The sequence below is a fragment of the Protopterus annectens genome, chromosome 1.part1 (genome assembly GCF_019279795.1).
Source record: "Protopterus annectens isolate FY-2018-M chromosome 1.part1, PAN1.0, whole genome shotgun sequence".
Taxonomy (NCBI): Eukaryota; Metazoa; Chordata; order Ceratodontiformes; family Protopteridae; genus Protopterus; species Protopterus annectens.
In genome coordinates, this window is record NC_056726.1 from 450,161,805 (window position 1) to 450,182,985 (window position 21,181).

The 21,181-nt window shown below is 44.8% G+C and overlaps 1 protein-coding gene across 8 annotated transcripts in view; it reads left to right on the top strand.

The window, feature by feature from the left end:
• B3GALNT2 (beta-1,3-N-acetylgalactosaminyltransferase 2) overlaps positions 1–21,181 on the top strand; it is a 1,092,678-nt gene that overhangs the window by 749,252 nt on the left and 322,245 nt on the right. For all 8 annotated transcript variants that reach the window (XM_044075837.1, XM_044075856.1, XM_044075828.1 and 5 more), the window contains 2 exons: positions 47–230; positions 18,934–19,059. In XM_044075837.1, the coding sequence (XP_043931772.1) occupies positions 47–230; positions 18,934–19,059 (310 nt within the window). The remainder of the gene's footprint in view (positions 1–46; positions 231–18,933; positions 19,060–21,181) is intronic.

Genomic DNA, 21,181 nt, shown 5'->3' on the forward strand with positions numbered 1-21,181 from the left:
TAGTTTAGAACCAGTTACATTTGGTTTCTGCATTTTATGTCTGCAGACAGCGATGCTCTTCTTCAACATATTAGCAGTAGTGAAACAAGGTTTGAAGAACACCTAGCAACACTGAAAAAAGAGGATGCCTTACTTCAGGAGGAAAGTATTCACAATCAAGATATTGTGTTTGTGAATGTTGTTGACACTTACAGAAACATTCCTTCAAAGCTACTACATTTTTACAAATGGTAGGTTTCATCTGCTGTCACTAAGCATATGACTGAAGTAGGAAATCATGACTTGACTGACTCCTTTAACAGCCAGAACATTATTTAAAGGGATCTGTACTTGTTTTTCAAGGTTGTCTCTTTAGTGCTGTTTCTATAGAGTTTGGTTATGTGATTGTTCTGATTGAGAGAATTGGACCCACCCATTGTGGAATGCTTACTGCAATGCTATCTAGAATTCTTTTTTATCATTTTTACAGTATATGTAACTGCAGTGAAAAAATACAAAAGGATTCAGCTTCTGTGTGTTTTTGCTATCATCATGCGGTCAAGAAAAGTGATTCAGAGTGCTGTAATTTTCTGTTCTGAAATATTTAACTCCTTAGCAGTATGTTCTGACTGACCCGAACACCTGGAAAGTAAATCACACAGCAGCAGGTTCTGAATATACTGATAGCTTATGTTGCTCCCTCTGTCCACCTCAGTGGTGGATTATTGCCCTTGCAGCGGTTATGAGCTAACAAACTTTTCACACAGACGCTTCCCCAGTGCATGGGCTTTCCCATCTAGCAAAGTGCTGTGCAATTATTCTCTTCCCACAGGTCGTGTTTGCCACTCTTAGCACCACTCAGCCCTCCAGCTCTCCTTCCTTCTCTTGTAAAGATAAGTGATTTTTTTGAGATTGTATACCTTATTTGCCTTCTGTTCTGCTTCTAAAATGATCAGACTTTTCCTTCCATCCTTGTCACCTTGCAACGAGCTATTTTAATTTTTTTTGTACAGCTTCTGTTGTCACCCATCTGAGGCATACCTAAGACTTCAAACTCATCTCAGTTGACAGGCAAACATTTGGACTGCGGTCCGCTAATTCTAATTCTTATTTCTCTGGCGTTTCCTGATGTGGGTGGAAGTCAAAATGTACATCTCCATGTGTTCTTCCCTGAACCTCAAAATGAGGGATAATGGATACTTCGTAACTTTGATGTCCACAGACAGCTTGGGTACTGTCTTGGCAAAGCAAACTTTCTCAGAACTTCTGATCAGTTATTTTTTTGCGAAGGTATAAAGAAGGTACAACCTGTGTCAAAGCAGACTATTTTTAAGTGGCTTTCTCTTGCTATTACCTTTTGATGTTATGTTGTCCTGTCTCGCCTTCATTCTTGCTGGTTGGGTTCGGATCCAAAAATCGGTTCCGACTCAGCCTATACTAAAGCTCGAGAGCTTCCACTGGCTCGAGGCAATACCCTATCCCATGATGCTTAGAGAGATTAACCAGATCTCATTTGTCGATAAACAGATCGGGTGCTTCCTACTAGGCTTAGGCTAAGTGGAATCTTTTTTTCTTCATTTCTGCTGTGTTTTGTCCAAATTCTTAGAGTATTTGGTTAATCTGTACTGCTACTAGTGTTTACTTTGATATTTGTGACTTTCTAGCATTGTTGGTGTTACTGTTTTGGTTGGCCATCGTACTTTTGCTAGGCTATTACCCTCTCCCTATCCCAGCTCCTTATTCTTGAGAGAATTATTGTTGATTTTGTTATATTAAGCTATCCTGTCACACTAAGAGTTTATTTAAGTTATAGAACTCTTTTTCTGCCCGTTTCAGTTAGAGGGCTTTTCCCCTTTCCCTGTCGTTCTCTTAGAGGAGTAGCCGTTTAAGTTAGAGACTTCTCCTTTGGCTAGGGGAGACTGTCATTTGAGTTAGAAGCTTCTCCTCTAGTCTCCCTAGTTGGTCCCCCTTTTTTTCTTGTGTTCTATTAAAAAAAAAAAAAAAAAAAAAAAAAACAATGTTTGCTGTTTTCCTGTTTGTTGATTGTAGACTATTAGGTTAGCCATGTCCAAAGACTCTAAAGAAGCAAAGCCTTCGAGCTTTAAGAAGTGTGACCGTTGCAGTCAAAAAATGTCCCTGACAGATGGAAACACCAGTTGTGTGTACTGTTTAGGTGCGGTTCATCTGCTGGAGTCCTGCCAGGGTTTTGTTAGAGGGAAAAAATAAATTAATTGTTAGGGGTTTGTTGAAGGTTCCTTTTTCTGAAGCTGTAGAAGGAAAACAGAGTTCTTCTAAATCTCTTCACCAGTCTCAGTCCCCTAGATCTGACAAATCCTCAAAGAGACCTGCTTCCATGGCTCCAGAATCTGAACCATCAAAGAAGCAGGCTAAGGATACACCATCGGACACAAAGGCTTTCGGGCCTGAAAAGGCTACCTCTTCGGCTCCGCTGGTTATTTCAGAGGCGACAGAGTATTGCATAAGGAGCTGGTCCCTAGTCCTGGAACCGGTCGCCTCAGCCTTACACTCGCCTATTTTACAGTCCATTAAATCATCGAACCCATCCTCTTGGTCCTCCAGAAGTCTCGCGGATGACAATGTTGAGCAGGTGGTCAAGAGGTTGTTACAGACTCCGACGCTGGCCACAATTCTGTCGAGCCCAGCCCAGAAGGATTCGGGTCCGACAACCGCCACTTCACCTTCTTCAGTTCCTCCTCTGACCCATGTGGTGGCTTCAGAGCCGGAGTGTTTGGGTGTGATCATAGTGGGGCTGTTGGAGCAGAGATCTGCTCTGGCTTCTTCGGTCCTGATAATCTGCTCCAACCTCCTCTGTGCCTTCGTCCATTGAGGGGTCTAGGGGCAGACGCTTGCCCATCAGTTCTGGGGAGGAGAGCCGGGTTGGACAGTTGTCTGAACTGATTCTTCCTCTCGGGCTGTGGCGCAGGTGAGCTTGGCACCTACGTTGGCCTCGGAGTCCACTACCTTGGTTCAGGGGGAGTCTTCGGGTTCTTCAAAGCTGGGAGCTCCCTTGGAGTGGGGCTGTGGTGCTTTCGAGGTCATGAGAATAGTGTTGTCACATCAGACTGCTCCACTCTCAGATCCGAGCACTCTTCCCCCAAAAGCACCAGAGTCTGTCTCTGGAGACCCGAAGTCCCAGGATGCCCCACTGGGTGCATCCGTCTCTTCCGAAACCTCCCCAGAGTACTCCTCTGATGTGGACCCTCGGAAGAGAACATGTAAGAGGAAACATCTACACTCCCCTGAGGAGTCTGTCACTTCAGACATGGACTTCGATGATTCGGAAGGGTCCCCACAGTCACCCTCTGAGGATGTCTCCTTTGAGGATATCCTAGAGATCCTTAAGCAGAGAGGTGGCTGGAAGTCCATCAACCTTTCTGAGAATGAGTCCCTGTACCTGGAGGCTTTTGGGTCTCGCCCTTCCACCTCTTGGGTGACTCCGCCTTTCGACCAGCTCCTGAATGTAGTCAATCGGAAGGCGTAGGGCTCTCCAGAGTCTGTGGAACCTGTTCCAAGGAGGCCAAATAAGTTTATTACAGCACCCTTTGACAAGGAATTCCTCAAAGAAGGTGTCTGGGTAGATGCTATGGTGGTGGCGGCCACCAAAAAGGAATTGTCTGAGACATCCTCATCTGTCCATTCACCGAATAAAGAATCTCGCACGATGGGGAGATATGGAATGCGTATGTACTCGTCAGCAGCCTTTACCCTCAGGTCACTGAACTACTTGACCCATTTTACCAGACTTCAGAGGGATCTCCTGAAGGAGTTGGGAGATACCCTTCAAGGTTCTACAGCTGTGGAGGTTTCAGACAAGGTGACCTCTCATCTTTCTACCTTAAATTCAGTGGTAAACTCCTTCATGCCGCTTATCTGTTATGCAGCTGATGGAGGCAAGTAGGGCAGCGGGTACAGGAATCTCCCTAAGGAGGCATTCATGGATGCGCTTATGCGAGTTTGGAGAGCCCTTCAAGTCTTCCTTTATCAATGCCCCATTTGATGGTTCATCATTGTTTGGGCCAAAAGTGAAAGAGACTCTGACCAGGTGCAAGCAAGAAGGAAAGACTCTTTCTGCTGTTGGAGTCCATTTTTCTCTCTCTAGCAGGCCTTCCAAGCCCAGAAGGAGAGAAAGATATGGTTCTGTAAGTCCCAAAGAGCCTTTCCGGATGCACGTGATGATTCTTCCCCCATGGGCAGAGGGGGAAACTGCAATGGAAAACGCCGACCTCACGGCACAGGGGGTCCACAAAATCAGGGTGATAGGGATACATTGCCTGGTAGGGCTTTCCACTGCCTCCTGAAAGGAGGCCCAACTGTCCACCTCTGGAGATAGTCGGGGGTCACTTATCACTGTACCCAAACACCTGGCTAAGAATAACAAAAGACATGGGTAAAATGATCATATCCAGAGTCTACTGTATACCCTTTTCCTCTCCCCATCAGAAGAAGGTCAGTCCTGGATGTTCCACCCAATCATAGGGACCAGGCAATCCCAGAAATTCAAAGGTTGCTAGAAACAGTCATCCAAGAAGTCCCTGCAGAACAAATCATATCTGGAACTTACTCAAGGTTCTTTTTAGTTCCAAAAAAGATAGGGGATTGGAGGCCCATTTTCGATCTCAGCAGACTAAACAAGTCTGTAAAAAATCAAAGTTCCGGATGGTGACACTGCAGTCTATACTCCCCTTTCTGGGGAAGAACAGTTGGATGTGCTCGATAGATCTCCAGGATGCCTACTACCATATAAAGATGGACAGGCGATCCCGGAGTCACTTACACTTTTGGATGGGAGCCAGTTATTACCAGTTCTGGGCTCTGCCATTTGGTCTCACTACAGCCCACAGAGTGTTCATCAAATGCATGGCAGTAGTCAAGGCTCATTTGAGGCATCTAGAATTCCAGGTGTTTCCGTACTTGGACGACTGGCTCCTGACCACCACCACCGAGCATCTACGTACCAGAGCAAGAGACACCACTATTCACCTTTGTTCTCAGCTAGGCCTTACAATAAATTTTGAAAAGTCTACCTTGTTGCCATCACAACATATTGTTTTTATAGGAGCAGACTTAAACACAAGTGAAATGGTAGCCAAACTTCCTCCTGACAGGATACAAACCTTACGCCAACAAGTACAGAGCATCCTCACAAAGAAGAAAGTACAGGCAAAGGTTATTCTAAAGGTCTTGGGTATAATGGCGGCTGCAATAATCTTGGTACCACTCACACGATTACACATGAGAGTTCTCCAGTGGTTGCTTTTCACCCACTGGTCCATGCAGGAACTGCCCTTGTCCCACCAGATTATCATAACGGAATCATGCAAGAGAGACCTCCGCTGGTGGCTTCATTCTTCTCCAGTGGTTCTGGATAGACAGTTCATCCTCCCTCATCCAGTAGCCACAGTGACCACGGATGCTTCCCAGATGGGGGAGGCATTATCTGGGGAAGACGATCCAAGAAGTGTGGCAGGAATAAGAGAACCACTTGCATATCAGTGTCCTAGAGATGAGAGTGGTGCTATTAGCATTGCAGGCATTTCACGACTCCCTTCCAGTAGGAACGATTGCAATACAGACAGACAATATGTCTGTCATGTGGTATGTAAACAAACAAGGAGGAACCAGATCTTACCCTCTGTGTCGAGAGGCTCAAAGAGTATGGCAATGGGCAGTCTCTTCCCAACGCTTTCTGATAGCAACGCATATCCCGGGGAGATCCAACGTAATTGCAGACAAACTCAGACGGGCTATTCTAATGCCGCACGAGTGGTCTCTGAGACAGGAAATTGCGAAACAGATTTTTTGCAAGTGGGGCCAGACTTGCTGCAACATTTTTGCCACGTCCATGAATGCCAAATGCAACAGCTACTTTGCCCTAATCCCTCCCTCCGGGGGAGTCACCAAGGGTTGCAGTTGTACATGATTGTCCCCCGGGTCTCCTTTATGCCTTCCCTCCATTTCCCTTCGTCTCCAGTCCTTCAGAAAGCCAACACGTTAAGAAGCAGGTTAATACTCATTGCCCCATACTGACCTTGACAAATTTGGTTCCCCTTTCTGTGGCCCCATCTACAAGAGGATCCATGGGTTCTGGACCCAGTTCCAGACCTCCTGACTCCTCCATCAGGAACCCTGCATCCCTCGCTCAAAACCCTCAAACTGACAGCTTGGCTGCTCCACTTCCACTCCTAGCCAGGCTTCCATATATATCCCCTGCTGTAAAACATATTCTGATATCATACCACAAAATGGCAACTAGAAAGCTTTATGCTAGCAAATGGAAGGGGTTTTCTTGTTGGGCTCACAACAGTGACATTGATCCTTTCACAGCTCCTGTAACTTCTATTTTGGACTTTTTAGCTAAACTCTTCAATGAAGGTGCGGCAGCGGCTACAATACAAGTTCAGTTAGCTGCTATATCAAACTACCATATTGGAGAAATGGGATTCAGGATTGTCCCATAGACTGTGCAAAGCCTTTTTGAGGAGCACTTTTTTGCTTAGGCCTCCAGTCAAGGGAACCACCAGCCCCTTGGGACCTCAGTTTGGTATTGTCTGCTCTAATCCTACCACCATATGAACCGGCATCATCCTGTCATCTGAAGTTTCTAACATGGAAAACAGTCTTTTTGGTGGCCATCATGTCAGCTAGGCGGGCATCAGAACTCCAGGCATTGTCTATATGTCCCCCTTACTTGGTCTTCCATAGAGACAGAGTTTCCCTGAGAACTAATCCATCATTCTTACCCAAAGTTTGCTCTGAAGCAAATTTGAATCAATCTATTGATCTCTCAGTTTTCTTCCTAAACTATGGCAACAAGGCAGAATATAATTTACACCAATTAGATGTACACAGGCAGTTACGCTTCTACATGGACAAAATCAAAGGATTCAGGAAATCTGATCAGCTATTCATTTCCTTTTCAGATAAAAAGAATGGCGCCCCAATGTCAAAGGTCACCCTCTCAAAGTGGCTTACTGATACCATTACCTATTCATGTACTTCCCAAAACGGACAACTGCCTGGAAAAATAAAAGGTCATTCTACGAGAGCCATGGCAACCTCATTTGCCTTTCAAGCTAGACTACCTATGGAGACAATTTGTGCTGCAGCAACGTAAGTAAAACCTCATACCTTTATCACTCATTTCAAAGTAGATTTGGCTTCCCGGAACAGGGCTTCATTTGGATCCACTGTTCTGAAGAGTTTGTTCCCTTGAGCCACCCAAAAAAGAAGGTGTTAGGGACGCTGTCCCAACCAGCAAGAATGAAGGCAAGACAGGGCAGCATAACATAAAGAAGTTATATAGTCACCATAACGTTCCATGTTTGTTGTCCTTCTCGCCTTCATTCTTGAGTCCAACCCTCCTTCCCCCAACCTTCGCTCCTGGAGGATAGAGAGACTTCTGTCAATTTGGAACTTATGTTCTCTGATTTCCTTTTTACTTCTAGGTCACACATGTTTATATATGTATTATGTGATGTATGTTACTCTGTATAGTATTTGCAAACAAAATCTGGGTAATCTCCCTAAGCATCATTGGATAAGGTATTGCCTTGAGCCAATGGAAGCTCTTAAGCTTTAGTATAGGCTGAGTCAGAACCGATTCTCTGTTCCAATCCCAACCAGCAAGAATGAAGGCGAGAAAGGGCAACATGTGATGTATATAACTGTTACTGTGTACGGTATTTGCAAACAAGATCTGAGTAATCTCCCTAAGCATCATGGGATAGGATATTGCCTCGAGCCAGTGGAAGCTCTCGAGCTTTATTATAGGCAGAGTCAGACCGATTCTCGGTTCCGAACCCAACCATCAAGAATGAAGGCGAGAAGGACCAGAAAATGAAATGTTTTGGTGAGTACATAACTTCTTTTTATTCTCACTACAACAAAACTATTCTAGGCAGTCAAGATACAAGATGACAGAGCTTTGGCTTCATGTGTCAGTTTTTGAAAAAAGCTGGACTTGGAAGTATTCTAGAAGCAGCAACTTGGTCATTTGTACATAATTTTACAAATCAGTGCAAGCTAGATTCTTCTTCAGGTCTTTGTCAGGCTTTGCTAGGACCATTCTTCAAGGGCTCCTGGACACCTTTCTCCTTCCACCTCCCAGGTAAGTTATTTTAAGCTATGATAATCTACCCATATTGCTTAGGCTACTGTAGCAGGGATCAATATGAAAAACGTAGTACCATAAAAGTAGATTTTTAACTAATGACTGCTGCAGTAGCCACTCCTTCCCCATTGTTTTTAGTGTATTTTTTATGCCAGGATGTGGACATTTTTTTTTATTGTTCCTTGCAATGTCCTGCCACAGCTCAGCTTTCCTCTCTCAGTGGGCATGAAAGCTGTGCAGGGCTTGATGGCTAAATCAGTCATTTTAGTCAGCTCACCTCTAGCTGGCTACCGAATTGGGCACATGCAAGATGCCCTGAAGCTTTGGATGCTGGACAGCTGTTGTATCCTATAGCACATACAGCTTGGGGCTACTGCAGTAGTGATCATTCAGACATCTAAACTGTAGATTGAAATATGATGACTCTCTAACATGTATAACAAAAAAGTACTATACTATAACCAGAGACATGCAATGTAGCATGACTAGTTATGATGAGAGAGTTGTCATTCAGTTTTACAAGGCTGTAGTATGACCGCATATTGAATGTTGTATAGCTGCCTGTGTTTACAGCTATGCCCAAATATGCAGACTGGATAAGATTTAGAAGTATTTTACAAGACAGACTGATGATGTTAAGCATCTTCATTGCAGAAACAGAATGTAGTAGCTGTCTTTGTACCCCCCAAGACCAATCACAATACCAGTAGATTGCCAAGCACCCAGTGTTACTGCTGCACAGGTTAAAACAGCACTGTCCAAGGCCAAGAGTACAGCTTCTATGGGACCTGACAATATCCCTGGCTGTATTCTACCTGAACTACAGAGCAAACTGGCACCTCACCCATGTGCTCTGTTCAATCACAGCCTCACCTCAGGCTTTGTCCCTACTGAATGGCGCACTGCTACATTCATCTCTCTCCACAAAGGAGGAGCAACTACAGACCCTGGGAGCTATTGCCCCATTAGCCTGACAATTCTGATATGCAAAGCTATGGAACGCATCATCATGGACCTAATAAACAAAGATATAGGGAATCTCCAAACTCTGGGTCCCGCACAGTTTGGTTTTGTGAAGGGTAGATCATGCCTGCTCAACTTGGTAGACTTCTTTGAGTCAGTCACCAGAGCTGTGGATGAAGGCAAGGTGGTTCATACAGCCTACCTTGATCTGGCCAAGTCCTTTGATACCATTCCCCACTCAGGAATCATAGAAAAACTCACTAAGCTTGGCATCAACCCCTATATCACTAGGTGGGTTGCAAACTGGCTCACAGATAGAACCCGCATTGTGAAACTAGCTGACTCCAAGTTGGACTGCCGACCAGTCACGAGTGGGGTCCCACAGGGTTCGGTCCTGGGTCCTCTCCTGTTTGGTATTTACTTATCTGAAGTCCAGGCCAACACAAAGGGACTCTGGCTGACAAAGTTCGCAGATGATTGCAAGTTGGGAGCTATTATTAACTCCCCAAGTGATGTTGACATCCTATAGAAAGGCCTCACTGAGACCAACAGCTGGTGTCAGAACCATGGCTTTAAGCTCAGTGCCAAAAATGTGTCGTCATCCCCCTTGGGAAAAACCTGGTTCCCATGAATTACCACATCGATGGTAGTCCACTGAACACAGAAGGCGTTATAAGAGATCTGGGAACACAGGTTGAGAGCAGCCTCACTTTTTACCACCAGATTGCCACTCTGTTCAGAAAATCCTTCTGTGTGACACATCTCATTACTAAAAGTTTTGCATCCAGGAAGAAAGAGGTCATTGTCTCCCTCTGTTCTTCCCTCATTTGACCAATCATCGAGTACAATGCCCCATTTGGCATGTACCTCACTAGACACCTGCAACTACTGGAGAGGCCGCAGAAGTACCTGACAGAGGATCCCAGGCCTTAAACACTTGTCCTATATGGACAGACTCAAAAAACTCCCAACTATTCTCTGTCTCATATCGCCTACCTAGAGGCGATCTCTGCTTGACTTACAAAGCCATGTCTGAAACAGCTCTGTTAGAAATGCTACCTCTAAAGAAATCCCAATCCCGCCACACCACATGCTCCAGAGACCTCAACCTCATTACCACAATCGACAGAACATGCTGGCGGGACAGGTTCATAACCCAGAGACTGCCCATGCTATGGAAAAGACTTCCCATACATGTCAAGCAGAGCACCTCACTGGTCGTCTGCAAGAGAAAACTCGATGAGTGGATGGGAAATAGAAAATTCACCCCGGGGATCACTCCAGTGGCTCTACTCGACAGAGGCACTGGGAACTAAGGTCGGGTGGCATGATGCCAGAGTAATCCCATGGGATAGGCTTCTAGGCTTCTAAAGGCTCCAGGGCCATTAGCCTAGTACACACCCTATAACCTATGCATTATAGAGTGTTTAGAAATGCCCTTATTCTTGGGTATAAATGCATAAGTAGCACTGTATTATCAGCTGTCTTGGGGATCAAATTCATTCAGCAGTCAAGGACAGATAAATAATTTTTTGTTATGTGATCATTATAACACTCTTCAGTGGGGAGAAGCTCGTTTTATCACAGAGCTGGGAAATTGTAGGATGGCTTCCCTATATAGATCAAGAAGACATCTAGTCTTGATATATGTATTAACTGCTGGTAACATTTAGTAATAGCTGGCAAACTCATTTAAGGTCTCTGCTGAGTCACTGAGTTTGATATCCGCCAAACACTGAACATTGTTAATAACAGTATTGTGTAGACTGTGTCTTTGCAATGCGTTTTCGCCAAGCTCAACTGTTTCTTGAAAAATTGCCTTCAGAATTCATCAGTTTTCTTTGTGCTTTTTCTCTACTGTATTTAATAGAAGCATAGCTGCCTCCAGTAGTAGGCAGAGCCAATGTGATGTAGCACTCCACCTCCCCAAGTCTTCATTTGAAGAAAAAGAGGAGGGGGGATCCCTTCTCAGATCTAGCACTTCTGCCTAGGAGGAGAAGCACTAGGTCCTAATGTCCTACCTTCTCACAATCTCATGCTCTGTATAACAGCAGTATAAAAATTGAGCCCATCGCCCAATCTAACACGCCTTCCTTCTCTTCCAGGGAGATACGCCAAGTCCTTAATGGTCTTACACTCTATATGACAGCAAAAAAAAAAAAAAATCTGTGTTTTCCTGTACCTTGCCCCTTTTGCCCCACCCTAGTTATCCTTTTGCTCTTTAGTGTCATTCTTTGTTTTGTGTCCACTATATTTCATTTGAGAACTTTCCACATTGTAACATTTTACTTGGTTTAGCGGTTTTATGCTGTACTGCTTTGTTTTTGAATTGTGCAATGAAAGGCCAATACTTTTAAAAAATGTAAAAGCAAAGTCCAATTTAAACTTCAGAAGCTCAACAGAAATCCGTGCCACTGCAGAGAAACTTGTAACTGATTTTTACTTTCTTCAGTATGCTGAGGGGAGGAAACTAATCTGAACCTGTGACACCTTAAAGTCAGAATTCCAGTGCCTTATCACACACACACACACACACACACATACGTTTCCTATATGTATTGTAAGAAATTAAGTCGGCACCACTCACAGAAAGGTGGCATGTGAGCATTCTCACATAAGCTGCTGTACTGATGTGCACTCCACTTGTGTGTCTCCCCTCAAAATGGCAAAAACCTTCTTGTACTTGGTGTGTAATGTTATGTGGAAGTGTCTACCCATTTCAGGGACATGAAGTTCTGTTAGAGTGAGATTATTTTAAAGACAAATCCCTTTTAAGTAATGTCATTGTATAAAAATAACTCACTATCAGATATTGGTAAAGCAGGGTTACCCACCGCTGACTTTGTTTAGTCACTTGGGCTTTGGTGTCATAACTGAAGTTTACCTCCCTACCAGCTTCATCCTTGTTATCAAACCATTCCAACTTTGGGTAAACCTTATATTACCTTTGCCCAAATTTGAGTTTTTGCTTAATTAATATACTTGTATGTACCAGGCTGGAAAAAAGTGGGTGTGGATTACCATTCTCCCCACTGATGGACATATTTTCTGTGTACCAATGCATTTTAGTCAATGGAAGCGTAGTTAAAGCTGGCTGGCCTCGAAGACTAGCTGAAGGATGAACCATATTATGTCAAGGAGGTAAACTTAAATAGTTAGCCATAAATAGCTGGGGAAAATAGTGGTGTTAACACTACCAGTAAGTTTGTGAAAAACTGGGCAAAAATTATAGGCAGAGCTTCATGGCAAAGAGAATTGAAGCCCTATGCCTCAAGTTTTTTTTAGTGGTTTGAGCTTTGGAGGAGCTGGATGGGGGACAGTGGGAATGAGTAAGAATGCTGGTTCCGATCCGCTGTGCTTGCTGGTAGTGATAAGCAGCCCAAGACTAGAAATATGGGCTTGGCACTCTCATCACTTGTGTGGGTGGGAACATGCACACTCAAGAGAAGGATATATTTGTCTCTCTCTCTATAACCACCAGGGGTGGAATTAATGTTTAACAGAAACATGCTTATTCCCAGCATGTAGTGTAGGTTAGCAATGCTGTGTAGTTCCCTGACCACAGGATATTTAGGTTTTAGAACTGAAGAATGAACGGACCTGTTGTGGAGGGGTGAAGCCAAGCCATAAAGCTATTGAGATGAGAGCATTACCTCTCCCTCAGAGACATGCAGAAGCGACACAGATGCAGGTGGGGGCACAAAGTCCTCCTTGGCTACTTGGATGATGGCCCCGCACTGCCTGCCCTAAAAGTTACAAGATTTTGGGAGGATTGGAAATGATAAGTCTTGTAGGAGGGGGTGCTGGTGGTTGGCAAGCAGAGAGAAGCAACATTATTTGGTGTAGGGATTAGTAATAGGACTGTTACTTGTCCATTTCATAGGTAGGTAGTAGGCTATCGGCCCGAGGACCTACATAAGCCTCCCAACAAGGTTCTCTGACTTGCGCCACCCAGTCATACTGCAAGTGGGGCTGTACTTGATATTCAGAATTTAAGTGCCAACAGACAGTTTGCCTGTTATGTGTTTCTGTGTGTGTGTTTGTATTAGACCATAGTAGCTTAGCCTTCTAACAATAGCTTGACACTTCTTTGAAAGTACAGATTGTTCCTAATTGCAGCTTGCTGCTTTATACATGGGATCCCTCATATTTTCAGTTTTATAATATATGCTGCCAGTTTGATATGGGTATTGCATTAAAGGAAGATTTGTGACGTGCCAGTACTGTACTGATGTTCTTCATGTTTCACTGTTGCAGTCATCACATTTGGATTATCCCTGCCAGAGTAGCCCTCTGCCGGCCTGAATACCAGACTTAGTATTTCTGTGTTGGTTGCTGTTGCTTGAGGACTGATGTCAGGTCGTCAGTAGTGTAAAGCAAGGCAGCCGATGCCATTACATCAGTCTTTTTCTTGCTGTTGAGCCCGAAGCAGAAGCAGCTTGCACGAGTGCTGGTCGGCCGCTACCTGAGTTTTCATCTACTGAATTGAAGTTGAAGTCATCTAAAGCTGAGTACCCCACTGGGGATCCTTTATTCTTGCATTAACCAATGTCAGAAAAAGTTAATAATTGTCTCGCCTGTGGAAAGCAAGTACCACACCGAGACTTCCACTCTTACTGCATCATTTGTTTAGGCCCAGACCACGACGTCCCCCATTGTCGCTTCTGTGCTTTGTTCAATGCCAGAACTATCTGTCGTTGGGCCCTTATTGTAGCCAGATATTTTCGCTTATAGTCCTCGAATTCTGATATGGCTTCGGTAAGCCATTCGACAGCAGATCTTCTGAAATAACGTAAAGATAAAGACAGAGACAGACCGCACAGGTCCAAACCTACCGACCAGGCTTCTGTTAAGCTAGTCGTCAGTTCTCAGGTACTCAGGCGCTTTCACAGCCCCTGATGCCTGCTTCTCTTGATTCACAGGCTGCTACCAAGACCCTTTTGGAGTCCAGTATGCTGCAGATCTCTTCTTCGACTAAGGATCCTGCGGTTGTCTCTACCTTGGATGGGTCCGGAGCTGCTGAGCAGGCACCGGCTTCCGAGGAAGTCCTTCGCACTACCGAATCTTGACACAAACCGAAAATGACAGAGTTTCTTAGGCCCAGGGTACAAACCACACCCAAGAAACCGACGACCCACTCTCAGGCGCCTGCTACCTTGCCTCAGTCTCAAATGCTTAAAATGGCGGAAGAACTTATCATGCTGATCAGGGGAAGCCAAGCTACCCCCTCCAAAAGGAAAAGAGATCTGTCCCTTGTAGTTTTGTCTGAACAAGAGTCAGAAGAATCTGATGCATCTGAATATGAAGACATGCAACCCCTCTCCACTTATGAGGATTCTGATGCAGAGGATTCCATTCCTTCAGCCTCTCCCCCAGAGGATTTTTCCTTTGGGGAAAACCCTGCATACTTTAAAGGATCATTTCCAATGGAAGAGTCAGGACTACCCTCAGTCTAAAAAGAGACTCGGGGAATTCCTAGATCTTCCACAACACAGACCCTTGGCCATCCCCTCATTCCTGGATGTTGTGGAGGATGTTTTCCTCGAATCCAGCTTGACTCCCGACTCCCTTCCTCCAGCTCCCAGAAAACCAGACAGGTACTACAGTGTCCCTGACTCACACAAATATCGTTTTAAAAATCCTACAGCTAACCCTGAGGTCATTTTTTAAGGGCCAAAAGGGATTAAAGTAACCTCTGCTAAGAATCCATCCCCCTCAGACAGGGATTCCCGAGCATTGGACAGATGGGGTAGAAAGATATACACCTCAGCTACTCTTGCTATCAGGGCAATAAATTGTCAGTTCCATATGCTGAAATTTCAGCAACATACCTTGGAACTCCTTAAACAAAAAATGTCTTCCTTTCCTGCTTGGGCAGAATCTAAAGATTTACAAGAGTTAATGCATTCTGCAAGTCAAGTAACTAAACACACCTTGTACTGTGGTTTTGATGCCCTAGAAGCTTCTTGCAGGGCAGCAGTCACTGGATCTGTCATTAGAAAGCATGCATGGCTTAAGGAACAGCCCCTGCCAGACCATGTCAAATCTAAATTGTTGGATGCCCCCTTGCACAAAGATAACTTATTTGGCACTAAGGCAGAAGAGGTCTTAAAAAAGATGGAAGAAAAAGCAAAATCTATGCAAACAGTTAAGGATTTCTTGCAGGTCCAACTCCCTAGGTTCAGCAGGCATTGTCCCTCCAAACACTGGTCCTTTCCTGCTCCCAGTAAACTGGCCCAGCCTAGGCCCCGTGGAAACAGACCCCCCAGACAGCAGCCACAGGGAATGCAGAGATCTAAGCAGTGGACTACCTCCACTTCAAAACCAGAGAGTTCTAAGCCACCCCCTTATGGTAAGAACTCACAATGACTCACCTACTCCACCCCCTCCCTCTGCCCACCTTCACTTACCCCTGGGAAGCAAACTGTCCTTTCACTCAAGCACCTGGGCCACCATTACCAAGGACCATTGGGTTCTGAACATTGTCTCTCAAGGATACAAATTTTCCTTCCACAGCCTTCCAACCCCAAAAGGGTTCCCAGATCTACCACCAGATCAGTGGGCAGAGGCTCTAAAGCAAATCCTTTCCCTGCTCTCTATGAGGGCAGTAGAGCACGTTCCTGCAGAACAGATAGGCCAAGGTTTCTACTCCAGACTATTTCTGGTACCCAGAAAAGAGGGCACCTGGTGCCCCATCTTCGATCTATCCATTCTAAACACCTTCCTGGTGATCCCAAAATTGAAAATGCTCACCCTCCAGCAGCTGCTACCCATGCTGTCCAAGGACGCTTGGCTAGCCACCCTAGATCTAAAAGAGGCCTACCTCCACATTCCTATCAGGGAATCATGCAGGAAATCTCTCCGCTTCAGGGCAGGATCTCAACACTTTCAGTTCTCTGCACTTCCCTTTGGCTTATCTACTGCTCCCAGAGTTTTCACAAAATGTCTAGCTCCGGCTATTGCCTTTTGCAGACAAAGAAACGTTCAGATTTACCCGTACTTAGACGACTGCCTTATTCAGGCAGACAGCCAGGAAAAGCTGCTCAAGTACCTGGCCTTTGTAAAGACCCTCCTAACCTCTCTAGGGTACACAGTCAGCGAAAAGAAATCCAAGCAGGTGCCTACCCAAAGGATAATCTTCCTGGGAACAAGTCTGGACACAGCATCCCAGATGGCATACCTTACACCAGAGAAACAAATTTTCCTGACAACCTACTTCTCTCAACTAGCCACCAGACCCCAGCTAATTGCAAGGAAGATCCTGCAAGTTCTGGGGTTCATGGCATCTTGCATACTACTCATTCTGTATGCCAGACTGCATATGAGTAAACTTCAGTGGTACCTAAAGAGCCTTTGGTGTCAACACTCTCAAGACCTGGAAACTCTTCTACCTATGATTCCTTGCCTCAGAAAAGATTTTCTTTGGTGGGCAACAGCATGCTCCCTCAACAAGGGACTGCCTCCCCCCCCTCCACCCAGACCCTCACCACAGATGCATCAGACTATGCTTGGGGTGCACACCTGGACAGCAGGTGAATACAGGGCCAATGGAGCCAACAGCAAATCCCTTTGCACATCAGTCAAAAAGAGATGATAGCTGTGCAGCACGCCTTGATAGTTTTCGACCCCCTTCTCTCTCCAGGGGCTCTCCTGATCAAAACAGACACCACTGTGATGTGGTACATCAACAAGCAGGGAAGGACTTACTCTTACCCTCTATGCAGGCTGGCCATGACCCTTTGGCACACAGTCTCTGCCATGCAACTAAACCTGTTAGCACAATTCCTACCAGGCTCTCTTAACTCTCTGACAGACCAACTAAGCAGAAATCTTCTGGACCCACACGAGTGGCAATTCAGCAGAAATATCTTCACCCTAAAAACTCAGAATTTGGGAACCAGAAGGTCGACCTCTTTGCCTCCAACACCAACCATCAGCTCAGCAAATTCTGCACCAGGTAGCATTACTGCATGGCTTGGAAAGTGGAAGCCCTGTCCTTCCCTTGGGTCATTCTATCGGTCTATAACTTTACTCCCCTACCTCTCATCCCCAGGGTACTGCTCAAAATAAGGGAGGAAAACCCAAGGCCCATTCTTATAGCTCCAGACTGGCCCTGGCAACACTGGTACCCCTTGCTGCGCAGCCTGTCCGCGCTGCCTCCATAGCATCTTCCTCAGATTCCAAACCTCCTGACCCAGAGGGAAGGGGAATTCATGCATCCCCAACTGCAGACACTCAGTTTGGCAGCTTGGCTTGTTCCCTAACCCCAAATCAATCTGCCAACATCAGTAAACAGATTTTGGATGTTATCCGTTAGGCCAGACGCCCTAGCACCAGAAAGTCTTATGCTGATAAATGGAAAAGGTTCTGGACCTGTATCTAGGCTAAGGGAGCCAATACGGCACAGCCCTCCCTCTCTCTCATCCTGGATTACTTAGTTGACCTACTACACAGTGGCCTCTATTTCTCCTCTATAAAAATTTCATGCCTCTGCTATTTCTGCTCATTTTCACATTGAGCAGCCCCTTTTCTCACACCCTTTGATCAAACAGCTCCTAAGAGAGGTTAGAAACTTGAGGTCTCCCAGAAGGGCACCAACACCAGCTTGGGACCTTAACTTTGTATTGGAAAAGCTCACCCTGCCCCCTTTCGAACCAGCTTCTTCTGCGGAGTTAAAATTTCTCTCCTGGAAGACAGCATTCCTTGTGGGCATCACTCATGGCTGTGGAACCCTTCATCATCTTCCATGCAGACAGGGTATCCCTCAGAACTAACCCCTCCTTCATGCTCAAGGTGGTGTTCAGTGTGGCTCTCAACCAATCCATTTATTTTCCCACCTTTTTTCCTAATCCCCAGAACAAGGGGGAAAGGATTCTTCACTCTCTAAATGTGCACAGACAGCTCAGATTCTATCTAGACAGGACTAAACCCTTCAGAAAGTCTGATCAGTTGCTGGTTAGCTTTGCTACAGGGGCAGAAGGCAAAGCCATCTCCAAACAAACCATTTCCAAATGGATAGCACACTGCATCTATTCTGCTACAAACAGCATGGAGAGCCTCCCCCGAAGGGGGTTAGGACACACTCCACCAGAGTAGCCTCCACCTCTGCAGCTTTCCTCAGGGTAGTCCCCACCAGGGACATCCTGGAGGCTGCCACCTGGACATCTGTTCACACTTTTACCAGGCATTACCACCTATCTCTCTTTTCCAAATCCAGGGCAGGGTTTGCCTCTGCAATCTTGCAGGGCATCCTAGCCAGCCCCTAGTTTCCCTGACTGCCTCCACCCATGTCCTCAGCTTTGGGAATCAACCCAAATGTGATGACTGCAACAGTGAAACACGAAGAATATAGTACAGTTGTGTACACTTACCATAAATGTAGATGTTCGAGAGTATTCACTGTTGCAGTCCTGGTCTCTCTCCCTCCATCCCCCTTTCTTCTTTTTCTCCTTTTATTACCATTCTTCCTTATTGTTCTCCTTTCCTTACAAGGAACATATTGGTATTTATTTTCCACTGGTGAGGTTCTTCCACCAGAGCCTGGCCTCCTACTTGGGGGCTCCTGACAGGTTAGGGCAAGAAAAACTGATGTAATGGCGTCCGGGTGCCTTACTTTATACTACTGACAATCTGACTTCAGTCCTCAAGCAACAGTAACCGAAGCAGAAATACTAAGTCTCTGGTATTCGGGCCAGCCTAGTGCTACCCTGGCAGGGATAACCCAAAGGTGATGACTGCAACAGTGAATACACTCGAATGTCTACATTTATGGTAAGTGTACACAACTGTACTTTCTGCATAGTTCAAGCTCTTCCATATTAATCATGTCTGTGCACCTATTTTTCTTTTCTTTGCCACAGGTCAGTAGAGCATGAAGAATTCAGTCTTTTGTTAAAGACGGATGATGATTGTTATATTGACTTGGAGGCCATACTGACAAGTGCCGAGCAGAAAAATCTGGAAAGAACAAATATTTGGTGGGGAAAGTGAGTACTAAATGAAGAAGTGCATGGTTGTTGCTTTGCACTAACACAACATAATTTTTTTCAGACTGCACTTTATTTCTTTTTGTTCTGTTGGCTTGCTGTGTATTTTAAGTTACTACATTGATTTATTAAGACGTCAGGAGCTGAGATAGTCATCGTCAGAAGGCACATTGTAGAACTGATTTCTACTTTACTGCTCAGGCATGCTGATTTGAAGGCAAAGATGCCCAATGTCAAACAATGAGCTAGTGTTCAGTGGCCTAAATTTAGAGAGAGTGGTTGTCCTCATTGTCAAAAGGATTCATCTGCAAAAGCTGTGCTGACTTCCAGTAGTTTGAAATTTTTTTTTTATTTTAAGCTTGACTTTTATTTGAGTTGATGGAAATGAACAGTTGGGGTTGAAACTTGTTGCGTCACATACACTGGCTATTTAGTGCTAATGTTTTTTGAGGTGAGCAGAATGTCCTTCCACCATAATAAATATTTAACAATAGTCTTTCAGTGCAGTACAGAATTACGTAGGTAATAAAACATTTAATGATAGTGAACCAGTTAATGTTTTTCATATTGATCACTGCTGCAGTACCCTTAGCTATATGGGTTATATCCTGCATAGAACGTGGCTTCCAAAGCTTCAGAGCACCTTCCATATGCCCAAACCATTAGTCAGCCCAAGCAGAGCCGACTAAAAAGTGAAGTTTGGGTGCCAAGCCCTTCAAAGCTTTCTTGAGCACTCCTCAGCAGGCCTTTGAGGAATGATGGTCCAATAACCATTGTTAGGCAGATAAGTACCCTTTGGGGAACATTACTTTTATACTTCCTGGGCTGGAGAAAGTACCTAAATTGCTTTTTAGTGTGTTCCTCCCACCCCGGGGGAAAAGTTACTTTTCCCCCCGACTTTCCTGTTTTACTGACTTGCTGTTAAGTTTCCCTGGTAAGCAAGCACTATTGTCAGATTGACCATGGAGCAGTTCTTTGATCAGACCTTGCAGCCACAGAACGAAAAAGAATATTAAGCAGCCTTTGCCACCACAGCAGGCTGATAATTTGCATCAGCCACAGCTGGGTGACTCTGCTGTCTCATGTTTTTCTTCAGCTGTTTCTGGTGTAGTCTGTATAGCCTGTATGGACAGACAGTTCTCCACATCCTCAGCAGCTGTTGGGGTCCCCTCAGTGGCAAGGGAAGAGCCACTATTCTCAGTCATGGGGCAGGGAATCTGCCCCTTCTTAGCCAGAATGTTATGCCCATCACTGGCAAAGCTGTTGCTGGCAGTACTAGGTTTTTCCATATTTTTCTGTATTAAAAAAGAGAGAGAGAGAGAGACAGAAAACTAAGAAATTTTCTTCTCCTATGTCCGTTACTCTGGATAAGAATAATTTATTAGGCTTGGCTTCAGGGTCTTGAGCAGGCTCTTGACCCTTCTTGTAAAGTAGTGTCTGGTAGAAGAGAAAGGGATTCCTCTTTCATTGAAGAGGTTTAAGAACAGGAATCTGTAGGAGATTGTGAATTCAGATTCTGAGGAGAGTATGATATCATATTCTCCCTGAGAGGGATTATTTTTCTCTGAAACTATTGCCAGGATGAACCAGTATTTCCAGTGGGAGAATAGTAAGGTTTCTTAGTCCCTCAGAAAATATTATGATTTGTTACAGTTGTAATTTCAAATTACCTTTACCGTTCCCCCAGTGCTGTTAGCATTGTGTGATGCTTTTGTCACAGTCTGTGGTTTCCCTGATAGTCAGCCTGTTTACCCCTAAGAAAGATTGTATAAAGTTCCTCCATCTTACAAGTTTTTATACATTAATCCCAGACCTGACCCAGCACCTATATTTTTTTTTTCTGTAAATACCTTTATTATATTATCACTTAAGACATAGACACACACGCACTAATAGAAAAAAAACATATTAACATTTTTCATTTATGTACATTACATGTCACATATGTTTCTATAACCATCATCAGTCCAACATTACATAAATTCTAAATTGCTCAAATCCTACCTTCCCTTAAACTCCACTCCTCCTTCTGAGCATTATTCTGGATGTGTTGTTCCCACAGTTTAGATTTATTTGTATGTAATTTGCTCCTTCCTTTTTCTAAAGGTCCCTTTTCCAGTTC